The sequence below is a fragment of the Adiantum capillus-veneris genome, chromosome 17, assembly GCF_014529385.1.
Source record: "Adiantum capillus-veneris isolate H3 chromosome 17, ASM1452938v2, whole genome shotgun sequence".
NCBI classification, from domain to species: Eukaryota; Viridiplantae; Streptophyta; class Polypodiopsida; order Polypodiales; family Pteridaceae; genus Adiantum; species Adiantum capillus-veneris.
In genome coordinates, this window is record NC_140947.1 from 141,774,073 (window position 1) to 141,790,298 (window position 16,226).

The window sequence follows — 16,226 nt, forward strand, 5'->3', positions numbered from 1 at the left end:
GAATCGGACGAGATTTCTGGCGTGAAACCTCTCCGAATTCACCTGTACCTGCGGGGGGATTAGCCGCTAGCTAATCCAGTACCTGTGGAAGAGGCTCTTGCCTCGGCAATCGCGCATGAACCCACACAACTGTACATTGGTCAAATGAAGAGCCCACTAGAGGGGCATAACATACTGCCAAAGGGGAGAGAGAGGGCAGTGCGTAGTATGCAGGGCATCACTCCTGGCACCGCACTGTGCATAAGAGGGAAAGCAAGCACTCCATAGCTCTTAACTTGTGATAAAACTGAAAATGAGGCTCTTCCCCTCCTAAATTCAGCGCCAACTCTTGTTGCATGAGGCAAGTGCACCTGAAGGTGCCACTTGGCACATTTATAAGCATTTTCTCGTTTCGGGGTTGCTGTCTAAAAATATCCCAACCGGTTGCCCAGTTGACTTCACGGCAGAGTAAGAAAATGTTCCCCTTGTCATTCAGGAGGTAATGACGTCAACACATTTTCAGGTCCCAAAATAGCAGTTCCCTAAATTTTAGGAGATGCTGCCATTGTATCTCTCTAGGTCATCCGACCCTCTTTGTACACTGTGGCCACACCCAGAATTGAAATGTAGCCTCTGTAGCAAAGGATTCCACTTTGGCTAGTCAATGACCCCACTTGGCTAACCATAGTCCTTGTCCAACCTTAGTGCTCTCTTGCCCTCAGGCCTGGACTCCCTCTGGACAGTTCCACACTAGCTATGCAATGCAGGGCAGTTAGATTTCCCGAGGGGTGTTTCCAAAAAGTGAAAGTAAATAGATAATAAGAAAGAAATCAACAAAAAGGATAGATAGTAGTCACATGCTGGTGACATTGGCCCCAAAGACTGACGTCCCTTTCGGTATTTCTTTTTGTATTAATTTGTGTTCAAAGTACAAGAGAGTGGGAGGGCTCTCATTCTCAGATTCTGCATTCAAATGCTCTAGGAAGTGAGGGCCCTGCCCACTTATTTATAAGTTACAAAGGATGCCCAAAAGCAGAGCCCCAGTCTCTTTTAAAAGCTCTTTAAAATAAAGCAACTGAGCCAAAAGCTTCCAATAAAACTCAGCCAACGTAAAATCAGCTTTTTCGTATGCTTTGCCACGTCATCAGCCGCGCAAAAGCAGGGAATCCGTATGCTGTGCCACGTTGGCCTGTCTCCGCATTTTGCGCTGGAAATTCCGGGACTGCCACGTCATCACGCTTTCTGCGTTTCACGGGCTTGCTGCCAGCCAGTGTGGGTGTATCCGGGCATGCCACATCACTGGTCTGTGACATAGCCCCCTCTTGAAAGCATTGTAATCGCCCTCGATTATGCCTACAAAACAGATAAAGGCCATAAACTGTCTTAGCAGACACTGACTGTTAGTACTGACGCACTAGGAACAACACATCTAGCACATGTACCAATCGACAGTCTCATCACTTGACATCACAGGACATCACATGACAAATTACATTCAAATATCATTCCAAATCTCAGACCATGATTAATCGGCAACTCCCCGCTATACCAACCCCCCACGCCGAACTCAATGTATACTCCCGATTGAGTCCTAGCATCGGCTTACCAGTTAGCTATAGTCTTTCATTTTCAGTTCAGCGTTTTCTTTATGGGATGGATTTAGGATATACCACACATGTACGTTGATTTGTCTCATAGGTCGACTTCGGCCTTTCATAGACATTAATAAAACCGTTCTTTCTTTCTGTGTGTCTGTCTCAGCTACCCCTGCCATGTAAATGGGAGAAATATAAGAAAGGGGCCCATGGGCACTTGGGAGCACCCGGAAAGCGAGGGGGGGGGAAACCTTTGAACCTGTAGGAGCGTATATCGTTAAGAAAGAGCCAAGGACTAAACATGGCTAGAAGGAACTAGACATGAGAAAGCTATCTCACTCTGGCCAAGCACAGCCACAAAACAGCCCTTTCTCCCTGCCACCTATCCCTGGGAGATACCTGGACCGACTGGACAGATCCAGAGAGATGCCATAACTAGTGCGAGAATGGCATTTGGACAACTCTTGCCTCAAAGACTAGAGCAGAAGAGATTGACAAAGACAAAAAGACATGCAAGGTAGGAGGAGGTGGGGTGGAGGATGAGGAGCGCTCTGTATGTGTTCACCATTTGAAAGCAAACGGGGCCAATATGCTGCCCTTTTCATAAGACAGCCCACACTCAAAGTGCTGCTGGAGTCCAGAGACTAGTGACAGTTCAGAGAGGGAGAGGGGGGCCTCCCTAGGAATCCATGGAAACACCATCCTAACCCCTCCCGCAGCAATATGGTAGGGAAGACGACACTTTGGCCTTGACTTCCCATACTCCATCAGTACCATCCCCCTTACCAAGCAGTCTTCATGGGAGTCCTTTCTACTTCAAGTGCTGAAGAAATTGCAAATCGACATGGCAGCTATGAAGCAAGAAATACTTACGAAAGAATGACGAGCAAATTTTCGAACTGCAAGTCATAAATACCGGGCAGCTGATTACCAGAGACGACCTCACGCCAGACACATTACAACAAGCATTGAATGACCAAGTGTTAAAGGTAAACTCATCTAGTTTAGAGCATTCAGTGGTTAAAGAGAAGGAAAGAGTGGAGAGTATCATAAACCCCTAGGCTGGAATAAAGAAGACATTGTACAAGAAATAAAGGAGAACTATGTGGGGGAGCAGGAGAGAGAGCCCACTTGCTACTCTATGCAATGAGAGTGAAGGAGAAGAGGAGAGTGGCGCAGAAGAAGCACACGCAGAAAAAATACGTGAGAGAGAGAGAGCTCGTAGAAGTTTGGGAAAAGTCTCGATAGTGACATTTTGGGCTTGACCTTTGAGTATATAAGTAAGTGACTAGGGGGCCATTCACACTTGGGCCCCCTCACTTATAAGTCTTTTAACTTATAAGTTAATAAGTACAAGGCACTTAGGCCTTTATTCCCTAACAACCTCCCACCTAAAGGCAATGTACCTTGGGAGATCAAAGAATCAGCTAACTATGATACATCAGCTGATCATGCACTTACTCATCCAACACCCATCATCTGACGGCAATATGCAAACCGCTCTGCTGGAAGACTCTTGGTCAAAAGATCTGCAGGATTGTCATCTGTGTGCACCTTGACAAGTGTAATGCTCTTGTCATCAAGCACACTCCTGATAAAATGATACTTCACCTCTATGTGCTTTGTCTTGGCATGAAAAACAGGATTCCTTGCAAGCATAATAGCACTCTGACTATCACAGTGTAGCACAGGAACCGGTGACTTAATGCCAAGCTCTTCTACCAAACGCATGAGCCACAAAGCTTCTTTGCATGCCTCACTGGCAGCCACATACTCAGCCTCAGTGGTAGACAAAGCAACACATTTTTGCAGTCTAGAAATCCAAGAAACTGCACCTTCTGTGAATGTAAACACATATCCAGAGGTAGACTTCCTGCAATCTGGATGTCCAGCAAAATCTGCATCTGTAAAGCCATGCACATATGTCTCACTCTTCCCAAAACAAATGCACAAGTCTTTAGTGCCTTTCAAGTATCTCAAGATACACTTCACTGCTTCCCAATGCTTTTTGCCAGGATTGCTCATGTACCTGCTTACCACTCCCACCGCAAATGCAATGTCCGGACGTGTAGCAACCATAGCATACATCAAACTGCCAACGGCTGATGCATAAGGAATCTTGGCCATTTCAGCCCGCATATCATCTGTGTTTGGGCAGTCATGTGTAGTCAGTTTTACATATGGAGGCAGCGGAGTACCAAGTGCCTTTCCCCCATCCATATGAAAACGATGTAGCACCTTATTAACATAATCTCGTTGAGATAGATACAGACGCCTGTTGGGTCTATCTCGAGAGATACGCATGCCCAAAATATGATTAGCATCACCAAGATCCTTCATGTCAAAGCGATTCTTTAAGCTTTGCTGTAATGCATCCAACTCCGTGACATTTTTACCCGCAATAAGCATGTCATCAACATACAAAATCAGCAATAGAAGAGATCCATCACTTGCCGTTTTGATATACAAACAGTGATCAGAATTACTTCTTTTGTATCCTTGAGACCTTATGAATGTATCAAACTTGTGATACTATGCACGGGGAGACTGTTTCAAACCATACAAGCTCTTCAAGAGTCTACATACTTTCTTCTCTTGCCCCTTTGACACAAAACCTTCTGGCTGCATCATATAGATCATCTCAAGCAAATCGCCATGTAAAAACGCTGTTTTGACATCCATTTGCTTTAATTCCATATCTTCAGAAGCAACCAGGCCTAAAACAAGACGTAATGTGGCAAGCTTTACAACAGGAGAAAAAATCTCATCAAAATCCACACCATGCTTTTGCTTGTACCCTTTAGCAACCAAACGTGCCTTGTACTTAGAAGAAGCATCAGATGTGACCTTGGTCTTGTAAACCCATTTACATGGCAGAGCCTTATGCCCTTTAGGCAAATCAACCAAGTCCCATGTATGGTTTTTCTCCAAAGACTGCATTTCCGAAACCATTGCTTTGAACCATTTCTTACTGTCTTCCCGTTGCATAGCCTCTTTATAGCAAGACGGCTCACCACAATCAGTAAGCATGACATAGTCCAAAGACGGTTCATATCTATCGGGGGGCCTTGTCACCCGAGTAGACCTACGCACCCAATGATCCATAACAGGTGGATTTTCAGCCTGTAAACCATCAAAAACAGCAGGCTGTTCAGCCGGTTGCATCGCAACAACGGGCGGTCTAGGAGCATCAACCTGTTCCCCTACCTGTGGTGCATCAATGGCAACTTGTTGGGGCTGATTTTCAGCAGCTAATGGCTGATTTTCAGCACCATTTTCAGCATGTAAAGGCTGCTGAACATTGGGCCTTTTTGGCTGTCCATATGTAACATCTTCACGAAAAACAACCCGGCGCACTTCCTCGACCTTTGTGGGCTGTTTGTGCATGCAATTCTCATTGAAGATGACATCATTGCTGCGTATGATTTTCCGTAATGCGGGATCCCATAATCTATACCCCATTTCACCATCCTCACCATATCCTAGGAAAATGCATTTATGAGACTTTGGTTCTAGTTTGGTGCGCAGTTCACTCGGGATGTGAATATAGGCCTCACAACCAAACACTCTTAAATGTGCATATGAGGGTGGCTTGCCAGACCACACCTCCTCAGGCACCTTTCCACCCAAAGCCTTGCTAGGTGAGCGATTAATCAAGTGAATAGCTGTTTGCACAGCTTCTGCCCAAAAACCATGAGGTAATGCAGCTTGTGACAGCATACTCCGAACTTTCTCTTGGATAGTCCGGTTCAACCTCTCTGCAACTCCATTCTGAGAGGGATTAAAAGGAGCCGTGAGCTCTCTTTTAATACCTTTAGTAGCACAAAAGTCAATAAATGCTTTTGATACATACTCCCCCCATTGTCTGTGCGCAAAGACCTAAGCTTCTTGTCAGTTTGATTCTCAACAAACGCAAGAAACTTCTTGAAAGTATCCAAAACATCGCTTTTAGCACGTATTGGATACACCCACACCTTACGTGTAGTATCATCGATAAACGAGACAAAATATTTCTTTCCCCCTAAGGACAACTGTGGCATTTCACATACATCGGAATGCACTAAGTCTAACCTGTCAGACTTCAAAGAAAGAGACCTTTTGTGCGGTGTTTGACTGTGCTTACCATAAATACAGTGTTCACAATGAGAAAAATCAGCATACCTCAAACACGGCAAATAACCACAACGAGACAGAGTTTCCATTCCTCTTTTACTCATGTGTCCCAACCAGCCATGCCACAAAGAAACACTTGGCTGCTCGGTTACGGCGACAACATGGTCATGCACACTAGATACATGCAAAGGATACAAAGTGTCCGATTTACAACCCTTGGCTACAATCCGGGCCCCTTTACAAATTTTCCACTTGCTATTACCAAAAGTGGTGTGATAGCCTGCATCATCTAGCTGCCCTGTACTAATCAAACTCTTCTTGAGTTGTGGCACATGGCGCACTTTGTGCAAAACAAAAGTCATACTATCAGCAAAGGAAAACTGGACACTGCCAATACCTGCAATGTCACATGCATAGTTATCTCCCAAATAAACAGTGCCCTGCACCTCACCTGAGTACTGTGTAAACCAATCCCTATGAGGTGTTACATGAAAGGAGGCACCTGAATCAAGAATCCAAGTATGCATGTCCACATCAGAACCCATAGCAAGGGTATGTGCATCCACAGAAGAGGCATTGAGTACATCAGTGCTGCTGTCACTGTCACAACTACTAGCAACATTGATTTCCTCAATCAACACAGTGCTCTTCTTGGCATTTTCCTTGTCCTTTGCATCAGTTTCAGTACCCTTGTTCTTCTCTTTCTTCCACTCATAGCATTCCCGTTTATAATGCCCTTTCTTTCCACAATGATGACACACAACATCTTTCCTACGAGATTTGCTGCGTGCCCTGTCCTTACTGTCAGATTTCTCCCTCTGTTGAGACCTGCCTCTCAAGTGCAATGCATTAGAAGACCCACCTGTGGTGTTCTTCCTGTTCATCTCTTCCATCAAGAGAGAACTCTCTACATCTGCATACTTAAGTGACGCACTTGAGTTACTAAGAGCTGTCCGGAATACATCCCAACTCTCGGGCAATGTGCATAGCAGAAAAGTAGCTTTGAACTCCTCATCAATCGTGAATTTCAGCTCTGTCAGTTGGCTGAAAATAGAATTGAATTCATTGAGGTGCACTGACATGTGCGTGCCCTCCTTCATGCGGAGATCCATAAGCTTCTTAAGCCAATACACTTTACTGGCAGCACTCTGCTGTGCATACAACTCGTCTAAACGCTTCCACATGCCCCATGCTGTCTGCTCATTCTCTACATTGAAGAGTAAATTGTCAGACACCGAAAGCATGATCGTGGAGCGAGCCAACTCGTCCACTTCTTCCCATTCTTCAACCTCCATATCATCCGGTTTCACACCCTGTAACTTAATAGGTTTCGCCTGTTTCTTCTGCAGCATCACATTATAACATTGCTTCTTCCATATAGCAAAGTTATAGGCCCCTTCAAGCTTGCGAATGTGCAACAAATTGCCACTTTCACTGCTAGAAGCCATTCTGAGTGATTGCAAACACTGAAACCCTGTTTTGCCGACCTAAACACGCCCAATTGTGCGCAATCGGGCAAAAAACAGCTTGCTGTTACAGAAAAACAGCGAGCAAATTTCACGCGAAATCACCCCAAAACGGCGTACATTCACTGCCAAACCCTTACCAAAGGTTTCCACAAGGTGTATACATCATTTGCTTGCTGAAATTCCCTGTTTTAGGGCAAAAATCAGACCTGTAAACACCTGTTTTTCTGAATTTTCAGAACCTCGTTGGTGGAAACACCTGTAAGATTGACCTGTGAGACTTGCCCTAATGAAATTGCATCAAATTGACCCCGAAATTGGTCAATTTCAGCAGAAATAGGCTGCTGTTCGCCAGTTTTTGAAACCCTAATTTTGGGGAAACTGTCACCGGAGGTCGATTCTACACGGTGAGAGGATCCCTTCGCGACAGAGTTGATCGAAAACGGTTGAATATCCTTCCCGCAGCGAGCAAGAACAGAATTCTGATCTGTGTTGCGAAAATGGCTCTCTTGGAAACCCTAAAGCTCTGATACCATGTGTGGGGGAGCAGGAGAGAGAGCCCACTTGCTACTCTATGCAATGAGAGTGAAGGAGAAGAGGAGAGTGGCGCAGAAGAAGCACACGCAGAAAAAATACGTGAGAGAGAGAGAGAGCTCGTAGAAGTTTGGGAAAAGTCACGATAGTGACATTTTGGGCTTGACCTTTGAGTATATGAGTAAGTGACTAGGGGGCCATTCACACTTGGGCCCCCTCACTTATAAGTCTTTTAACTTATAAGTTAATAAGTACAAGGCACTTAGGCCTTTATTCCCTAACAAACTATCTCTTGGACATAGATGTGCTCTCAGCAAGGTGGTCCTATTCGTGGATTTGAATTTTGGAGGCCCCTACTCCATAGTCCATCACAGTGAAAGGTACAAATGCAAAGGTCACATACATGGATAAATTTGACAAGTAAACAAACACAACAAATAACTCAAGGGAACAAAGGTGAGGATAGCAGATGAGTTGACACCACTACAGCTAAAGAATAGACCAGCAGAATTGGCTAAAGTGAAAGAGGAAAGGAAGAACGGTAAGTGAGCATTCTAAAGAGGCAAAGAATCATTGCAGAGTTATGTACCCCACTCCCCAAGGAGTTAACACATCCTCTATCTGGATTAGCTACTTAAAATTTTCATGTACTGTAGCTATACCTCTTAGAGGTCCTACAAGGGAAGTTTCAAAAGCATTCTCCTTTCATTTGTTTTTTTTTATATGCCTATATGGCATGGATGGCCAGATGATGTAACCTAGATGTATCCGATCTGTCCTATAAGTCACATTGGCCTCTACAAGACGTTAATATAATCTCTCTCTCTCTCTCTCTCTCTCTCTCTCTCTCTCTCTCTCTCTGTGCGCCTTTTATTAAGCTGAGGAGATCGAAAAATTCAGAGGCTTTGGAGGAGTACGCCTTGAAGATGATGTTGTAAGTGTGAGCTAAGTTCCAGCATGCCATTAGTCATCACCACTGCAGAGCTCGTCCCACACTCATTCGACCACTACTGGCACTCTCATCGACCGAGCATTGGAGCTACAGAGATACAGACGACCGCGACTGAGGAGAGGAGCTACACAGCATCGACGGAGACTACAACAGAAGATTCGAGCCATACTCTCTCGACATCCAGAGTGCAGATGAGGATGGATCCTCACCATTTCTTCCATCTTTGTTTCACACACTGTTACATCCAGTTTACCGGGTACCTATTGTATCAGCTGCTACACCCACGTAGTTTTAGATTGTAGTAGTAGTAGTAGTATTTTGTTCCACTTCTAGTTCTTTTCTAGTTCTTTTGTACCCAGACATGGTATTAGATTCACTATTTTGTAACTGATTGGTCTCATAGGTCATTTTGGCCTTTTGAAGACGTTAATATAACATTTCATTTCATTTCATTTCTCTCTCTCTCTCTCTCTCTCTCTCTCTCTCTCGTAAGGTGCAACCATCGCGTAAGGTCTCTCTCTCTCTCGCACACGCAGGGCGGAAGACCTCTTGTCACAAGACGAGCACCATGTGCCAATAGAAAAGAACAGACTGAACAAACTTTTAGCACTTTAATAACAACTGAACTGAAATAGAGAGACGACACGCGACACGGAGTGGCGGAATTTCACCCCTGAGAGTATTGGCTTCAAACCTTGGTGCCCTTTTCTATATTTCTTTATATTGCATCAACACAGTACAAGCCGGTACTCCAGACTCTGCACCTTCTCTAGGAAGCATGCCAGAGAATGAGCCCTAACCTCATATAAAGGCCCTTGGCCTGAAAAGCAGTTTACATGAAAAGCCTTCAAACTCAAAATCTTCTGGTCCACAAAGCAATGCCAAAAGCTGCCAGCGTAATTTACGGAAATCCGTACAGCCTGCCACGTCATCAACCGGCACAATTTTCGAAAAGCTGCCACGTCATCAATTTTTGTGTGTGTAGTGACACCTCCGGGTAATCTTTCAAGTTGTGAGAGAGAATAAGCTTTTCATTAATCAAAAGAAAAGTGAATTTTTTCTACAAGAGATTCAATATTCAGGTCACATTATCTTTCAAGATGGTATCCATATGGATCCATCAAAGTTGGAGGTAATAAAAGCATGGCTCAATCCAAGGAATCTACATGAGCTAAGAAGCTTTATTGATATGTGTGCATACTATAGACGCTTCATAGCAAAATTTTCTTAAATAGCAGGACCATTACATGACTTAACAAAGAAGAACGTTAAGTATTCATGGACTGCTAAGGAGCAAAATGCTTTTGACAAGCTCAAAGAGAAGCTTACCTCCCAACCAGTCCTCATGCTTCCGGATCTCTTAAAGCCATTTGAGGTCCAATGTGATGCTTGTGGTGATTGCCTTGGAGCAGTCTTGCTTCAAGAAGGGCATGCCATAGCATATGAAAGCCGAAGGCTCAGTACGGATGAAGGGGTGAATTAGTTTGAGCAATTATTGTATGTAGTGGTTTGTTCGCCTTGGTGTTTGTATTACACTTGTGTTTGTGTTATAAGCACAGAGGCACAAGAGTTGGGTAGCTTTATTTTAAACTTTTCAAGATAATTCTAGGGATGCTAGAGGCAGTGTTGAACCATGTACATTTTTGCACAAATAACCAGACTGAGGATAAATTCAGATTTTATTATTGGGCATTTGGAGATTACTTGTCACAAGCTTTGAATGACTTGGTTTTATTTCTCAAATATTTGTTTTTTCTGCTTTATGAGTTTCAGAGAAGGGCAGTATGGGAGAGTCTCATGCGGGTGACAAAGCCAGCACATTTGTGGGATCTTTATGCATTTACCAGTAGCTCATCTGCATTCAGGAACACAGATTCGAGAGTGCGGCTGCATGCAGAGTATTTGCGGCTGCTTCATTTACCTTCCAGCAGAAAAGGTTATGGCAGCTTTATTAGTGATGGAATAGGACTGACAGATATGACCCAGTGTTGGCGCATATGTGAAGCCAATTCAAGCTTTACCTTATCACCCACTTATCCTCACCTACTTATAGTTCCTTCCTCAATAAGGTATGAAGGAATCTTGATAATTATTTATGTTTTTTTAGCTATTGGGACGTCGTGATGTTAACACATAAATTCAAACTGAGATTCAGTGATGAAGAGGTGCAGCAAGCTGCAGCCTTTCGAGCACGTGCAAGGCTCCCAGTTGTGAGTTGGCGGCATTCTGGTGAGTGACGCGCAGCGCTTAAGTTAGCTTGATATAGAGAAGTGGTTTTTCAATTTTTCTGCATCCTTTATTACAGAAAATGGAGCTGTGCTTGCAAGATCTTCTCAGCCGCTGGTTGGAATCATGCTGAACAATAGAAGGTGCTTTTCTTTCCATTTGGCTATACTGTGTACTTCTTTCAATACATGCACATGCACACGCGCATGTGCGCCCACACACACGCGCACGCAGACATGACCAATGTAGAGGGAGAAAAACCCAGATCTGATGGTGGTAGCCTACAAATATCGCTATGATTTGTGGCGCAAAGAGAGGGCCATGCGAATGCTGATGATGTGGCAATTGTATGGGCACACGCATGCGTGCGCGCGCACACACACACACACACACACACACACACACACACACACCCCAGATCAGTGTAGAAGGAGGCAATTGTACTGTGGTGGTGATGTAGCAGTGCTGCTTAATGCAGACTGCTTCTTGAATCATAGTTTTTAATAATAGAAGCTGTAGGTGCCTGCTAGCAAAAGCTTTCAAATTTCTTTTGAACCAAAGTGCCTACAAATTAAAGGCCTTTTTGATGGTTGTAACTTAGATTATGAAGAGTAGTATTTTCCGTCTGCTGTAACTTCAAGTTGATCAATAATAAACACATAGTGAGTGCTTGAGTTGGGTGTCAATACTCTCTTAAGGGAATAAGTCCTTTGCATGTCACCTCAGTTGTTCAAATGTGAAGTCTTTTTTGTTTTGTCACGGAAATTCATTCAAGGAAACAAAGGAAGTTCTGCAGACTGTAGGTTCCTCTGCGTGTGGCGTTGTCGCCACTGGCTAGCCCCTTTTGCACCAGTCTGCCCACCCGGCCCTGTTGGCTCACCATCAGCGACCCCCATTGCACCTGGCCCCACCAGCCCACCCCGTCGTACCCACGCCCGTTGATGCCCAAGTTGTATTATTGATTTTCCTATCTGCACGTGGTGTCGACCTGTTACAGTGGCGTCTGAACCCAGACTTCCTTCATCCTCATTAGGGAAGCTGTCCAATGAAGCAGTTTCTAATGGATCTGCCTACTCCGACCAATCCGATTACATGTGGATGCTTCCAGAGGGATCTTTTTCAGGTCATGATGACTAAACAGGTCCATTTTTTTTTTGGCAAGAAAAAGATCCATTAGTTAATAATAAGGGAAAATTACCAAAATACCCCTCTAATTTGTGGAAATTCCCAAAATACCCTTGTATCTATTTTAGTTTGATTGTTCATGATTCTCTAATCTTTATAATTCTTTTCTGACAATGGAGATCCGTTTTTGAGTGCTTAACATGTAATTTGTTACAAATTACCTCCCAAACAAAGACAATTATGTTTAAAAATAATGAAGCAATTAATCTCCAAAGCCTGCATAACCAGCTCAAATTCTAGTTTTAGTATCTTGCATTGATAGACAATCAATCTTCTTATGAGAAGCTACAATTTTTTTTTATCTTTGGAGAAATTTACTCTCACAACCAAGGTATTTTGGGAATTTGGAAAATTTGAAGGGCATTTTGGGAATTTATGACAAAATATGAGGGGTATATTGGGAATTTTTAAAATTTGAGGGGTATTTTGGGAATTTCCATAAATTAGAGGGGTATTTTGGTAATTTTGGTAATGGATCTGCCTACTCCGACCAATCCGATTACATGTGGATGCTTCCAGAGGGATCTTTTTCAGGTCATGATGACTAAACAGGTCCATTTTTTTTTTTTGCAAGAAAAAGATCCATTAGTTAATAAAAAACCACCTCTGCGAGAGAGGGTTACATCAGAAACAAGAAGGGGGGGGGGGGGGGGGGGGGGGGGCGCGATGGCGGGCAGCAGAGCAACGAGCACAATCTTCTTACCGCTTGTTTCTTTAGAAGTTGTTGTGTGGAGTTTGTCTGATTTCTAGGATTAAGTCTTTGAGATGTCTTATCCTTTTTAGTTTAAAATTGAGTATTTATTTCAAGTTTTAGCTAAGTGAGCTGCTTCAACTTATTTTGCATATGCCTTTTCTAAAAACATTTTTAAGTGAATAATGGTTTGTTTTATCTAGTTTTGTTTAGTAGCAAATAAAGTGATTTATTTTTATTTTTATTTTCGGCGTCCCTTGCTTTTGTAGTTTTGTGAGTGTTTTATGCTCTCTTATAATTCGTAAGTTCAGACTATTCTGAAATTATGAAGATATATATATATATATATAGCAGAAAATTTGCTTACGGGGGGAGGGGGCGTCTTCTCGTTCCAGTGAAGTGTCTATTGAGGTTTGTTTTCATTCAGTGTTGACTTAAACTGTGAAATTAATTAGTATGAAAGGTTAAGTGCTCACTTCCATTTTTGTGGGACACACGTGCACACGCATGCATGCACTTGCATGCTTGAACTATTACTGTTAATTTAAAATGTAGCATTTTAACCTCTTAAACGAAATTCTCAACTTCAATGGCGAGAAATACCAGCTTTGAATCTCCTCCTTTGTTTCCCAATTTAATTGTTTTTTGGGTTGTAGCAATGCAGATGAGAGACTTGTTGAGGCCCTTTGTCTTCGGTCAAAAACTAATGATGAACGCAGGTATGTCCTCTCAAGACAGTAGTAATTATTTGATGTCTTCCCTTTTTTTCTAGCGGTAGGTATTTCAATGTACTTGAAAGTCAGTAAAAGAATATCTTTCTATGGTCAAGACATAGAACTTCACTTGCCAGTTTGGAATAGGAAGAGCCTCGTAAATTAGCATGGAAGATCCAAAGGGACACATGATTTCTGGTAGGTTGCCAGCCATAGTTAATATAAAACTGATAACTTTGTCAGTAGTTTTGCTACCTGAATCCGTCATTGGGTGAACGGCCACGTCATGTCTCGATACAAGAACTTGCTTGATTTGTAAAGGGAAAGGCCTGGTGAAGTCACTTTTGACTTGTGTTGACTTTTGACTTGTGTTCGATGCTATTAGTGACATATTCCTATTTTTATTCGTCAAAATGCTTCAACTTTGTCTGACAATCTGTCCAAAGGTGAATAGGCTGTTAGGTTGTCCATGAGGGACCCATGAAGCACCCTTTCTTATTTTGATGCTGTCTAAAGAAGTGTTCGCATTGGTGTTTCCTGTTTTGATGGTATTAGTCCCTACTCTAATGTTTACTGCTGGTGCCTATGCAGAAAGCTTTATATCGCAGATGCAAGACCAAGGAAAAATGCATTGGCGAATGGAGCGATGGGTGGTGGGTCAGAGTCCTCTTCTAATTATTTCCAGTGTGAGGTATGTGTGGTAGTATTATTGAACACCCCGTTTCTCAAAGTTTGATACTGAAAACTAATGTGGAAGAGATTTAGACAATAAAAGCCCTGACAGTTCTATGAATTAACAAGAATGGGGGACATATACAGGTGGTGTTTTTAGGTATAGAAAACATACATTCAATGCGTGATAGTCTTGCGCGTCTCAGAGATTATCTGGATACACATGGTGCTGCTTCATCAGATGGATCCTCCTCTCTGCTGGTAATTATTTTAAGTGTTCAAAAATTGTGGCAAAAATATTTTTAGGTGATGATTTACCCTAATATATTGTCAGAGAAGTGGAGGACTTGCGTGGGGTGGTGGCAACCTGAGCAACATGGCTGCAGCTGTGTCAGCTCTTGGCGACAGTGGCTGGTTAGTGCATGTACACAACGTACTGGCTGCTGCAGCATGGGTTGCTGCCCGCATTGCGCTTGAAGAGGCTTCAGTGTTAGTTCATTGCAGGTTGTTTCACAAACCATCACTGGGTATTCTATCAATCGACTTCTGTGTATTATTGTATCCAGGCATTCATATAGTGAATCTGTACATTAGTGACTTGTTTGGTTAGTGTACATATACGTAGCATTTATAAGTAGGTGCCTTATTGCATTGGTGAAAAAGCAGGGTTGCACCTCGTTTTTTCAGAGAGGGACTCAGATTTGGGTAGAGGATGACATGGACCGAGGATATATTTTGGGTTTGTCTAGCTGAAGATAATGCCAGTTACTGCAACAATACTTGGGTAGCTATATGCAAGAGGGGCTTGTAGTTAAAGCCAATTTAAATTGGAAGCGTTTATAATAATGAGCAAAGCTGATTTGATGGTTAGAGTGGTCCAATTGTTTGGAATGTTGATGATAGTAGTCTTGATTGAGCAATAGGCTATGGTGAATTCTCATCTTCAAAGGAAACAGGGAACAATCTGACATAAGATTTTCGCTTTCAGTGATGGTTGGGATAGGACAGCTCAAATTGTTGCACTGGCAGAGCTTATGCTGGATCCTTACTACAGAACATTTCGAGGCTTCCAGGTAAATCTGTTTTCCTTTCTCTCTCTCTCTCAACACATTGCTGATTCTCTTTTACTTTGATCCCCTGTAGGCGCCCACCCTGTAGGCGCCCAAAAGGTGGCTACCTACAGGGAAATAAATCTGATACAACCGCCCGAAGGCAAAGTACAAGGCTGTCTGGAGGTATTGAACCTGTAAATAACTGATGCCTAGCATAGACTGAAAAAACTGATACCTGGGACAACCATAGAACTGAAAAAACCAAGGGAAAAACCTCAATAGCTACGAGGTGGAGAGCCGAGAGGAGAAGGTATCCTCAGACGCCTCTGGAAAATGGGCACCCCGTAGCTATCGAGCAAGCGAAGAATCTTCCAAGTAAGTGGTAAGGGGGCAGCTATGTTGTCACCAGCCAGTGGCAATTCCATTTTTGTTTATTTTCTCTTTCTTTGGGGAATTTCGTTTGTTTTACCTTTTGGAAACACCCCTCTCGAAATCTAATTGCCCTGCATTGCATAGCCAGTGTGGAACTGTTCAAAGAGAGTCCAGGCCTGAGGGCTAAAGAGCACTAAGGTTGGACAAGGACTATGGTTAGCCAAAGTGGGGTCATTGGTCAGCCAAAGTGGAATCCTTTGCTACATAGGCTACATTTTAGTTCTGGGTGTGGCTGCAATGTACAAAGAGGGTCAGATGACCTAGAAGAATGTAATGGCAAAAACTCCTAAATTTTAGGGACTGCTATTTTTGGACGGCAAAATGTCTTCGCGTCATTACGTGCAGTTTGACATGGGGATCATTTTGTGACTCTGTGGCCAAGTCAACAGAGGATGCAGGTGAGATATTTTTAGACCCGAGGGTCTAAAGCGGGAAAATGCACAAATGAGTGACACTTGGCACTCTGAGGCTAGTTTACTACTTAAAGAGAAGGCAAAAACGTGATTTTCAGTTGTGAGCTCGTTTTTGAGTGCTGTCACAGGTGGGAGAGCTTCAATGGAGTGCTGGCTTACCCTCTATGTACAGTGAGGTGCAGGATGTCATGACCTGCACACCT

At 43.2% G+C, this 16,226-nt stretch overlaps 1 protein-coding gene across 1 annotated transcript in view; it reads left to right on the forward strand.

Annotated features, from left to right (window-relative positions):
- LOC147438215 (phosphatidylinositol-3-phosphatase myotubularin-1-like) overlaps nucleotides 1-16,226 on the forward strand; it is a 98,540-nt gene that overhangs the window by 56,035 nt on the left and 26,279 nt on the right. The window contains exons 7-14 of the mRNA XM_086487517.1: nucleotides 10,413-10,708; nucleotides 10,795-10,868; nucleotides 10,945-11,008; nucleotides 13,398-13,460; nucleotides 14,046-14,145; nucleotides 14,274-14,387; nucleotides 14,461-14,630; nucleotides 15,115-15,199. Of these exons, the coding sequence (XP_086343643.1) occupies nucleotides 10,413-10,708; nucleotides 10,795-10,868; nucleotides 10,945-11,008; nucleotides 13,398-13,460; nucleotides 14,046-14,145; nucleotides 14,274-14,387; nucleotides 14,461-14,630; nucleotides 15,115-15,199 (966 nt within the window). The remainder of the gene's footprint in view (nucleotides 1-10,412; nucleotides 10,709-10,794; nucleotides 10,869-10,944; nucleotides 11,009-13,397; nucleotides 13,461-14,045; nucleotides 14,146-14,273; nucleotides 14,388-14,460; nucleotides 14,631-15,114; nucleotides 15,200-16,226) is intronic.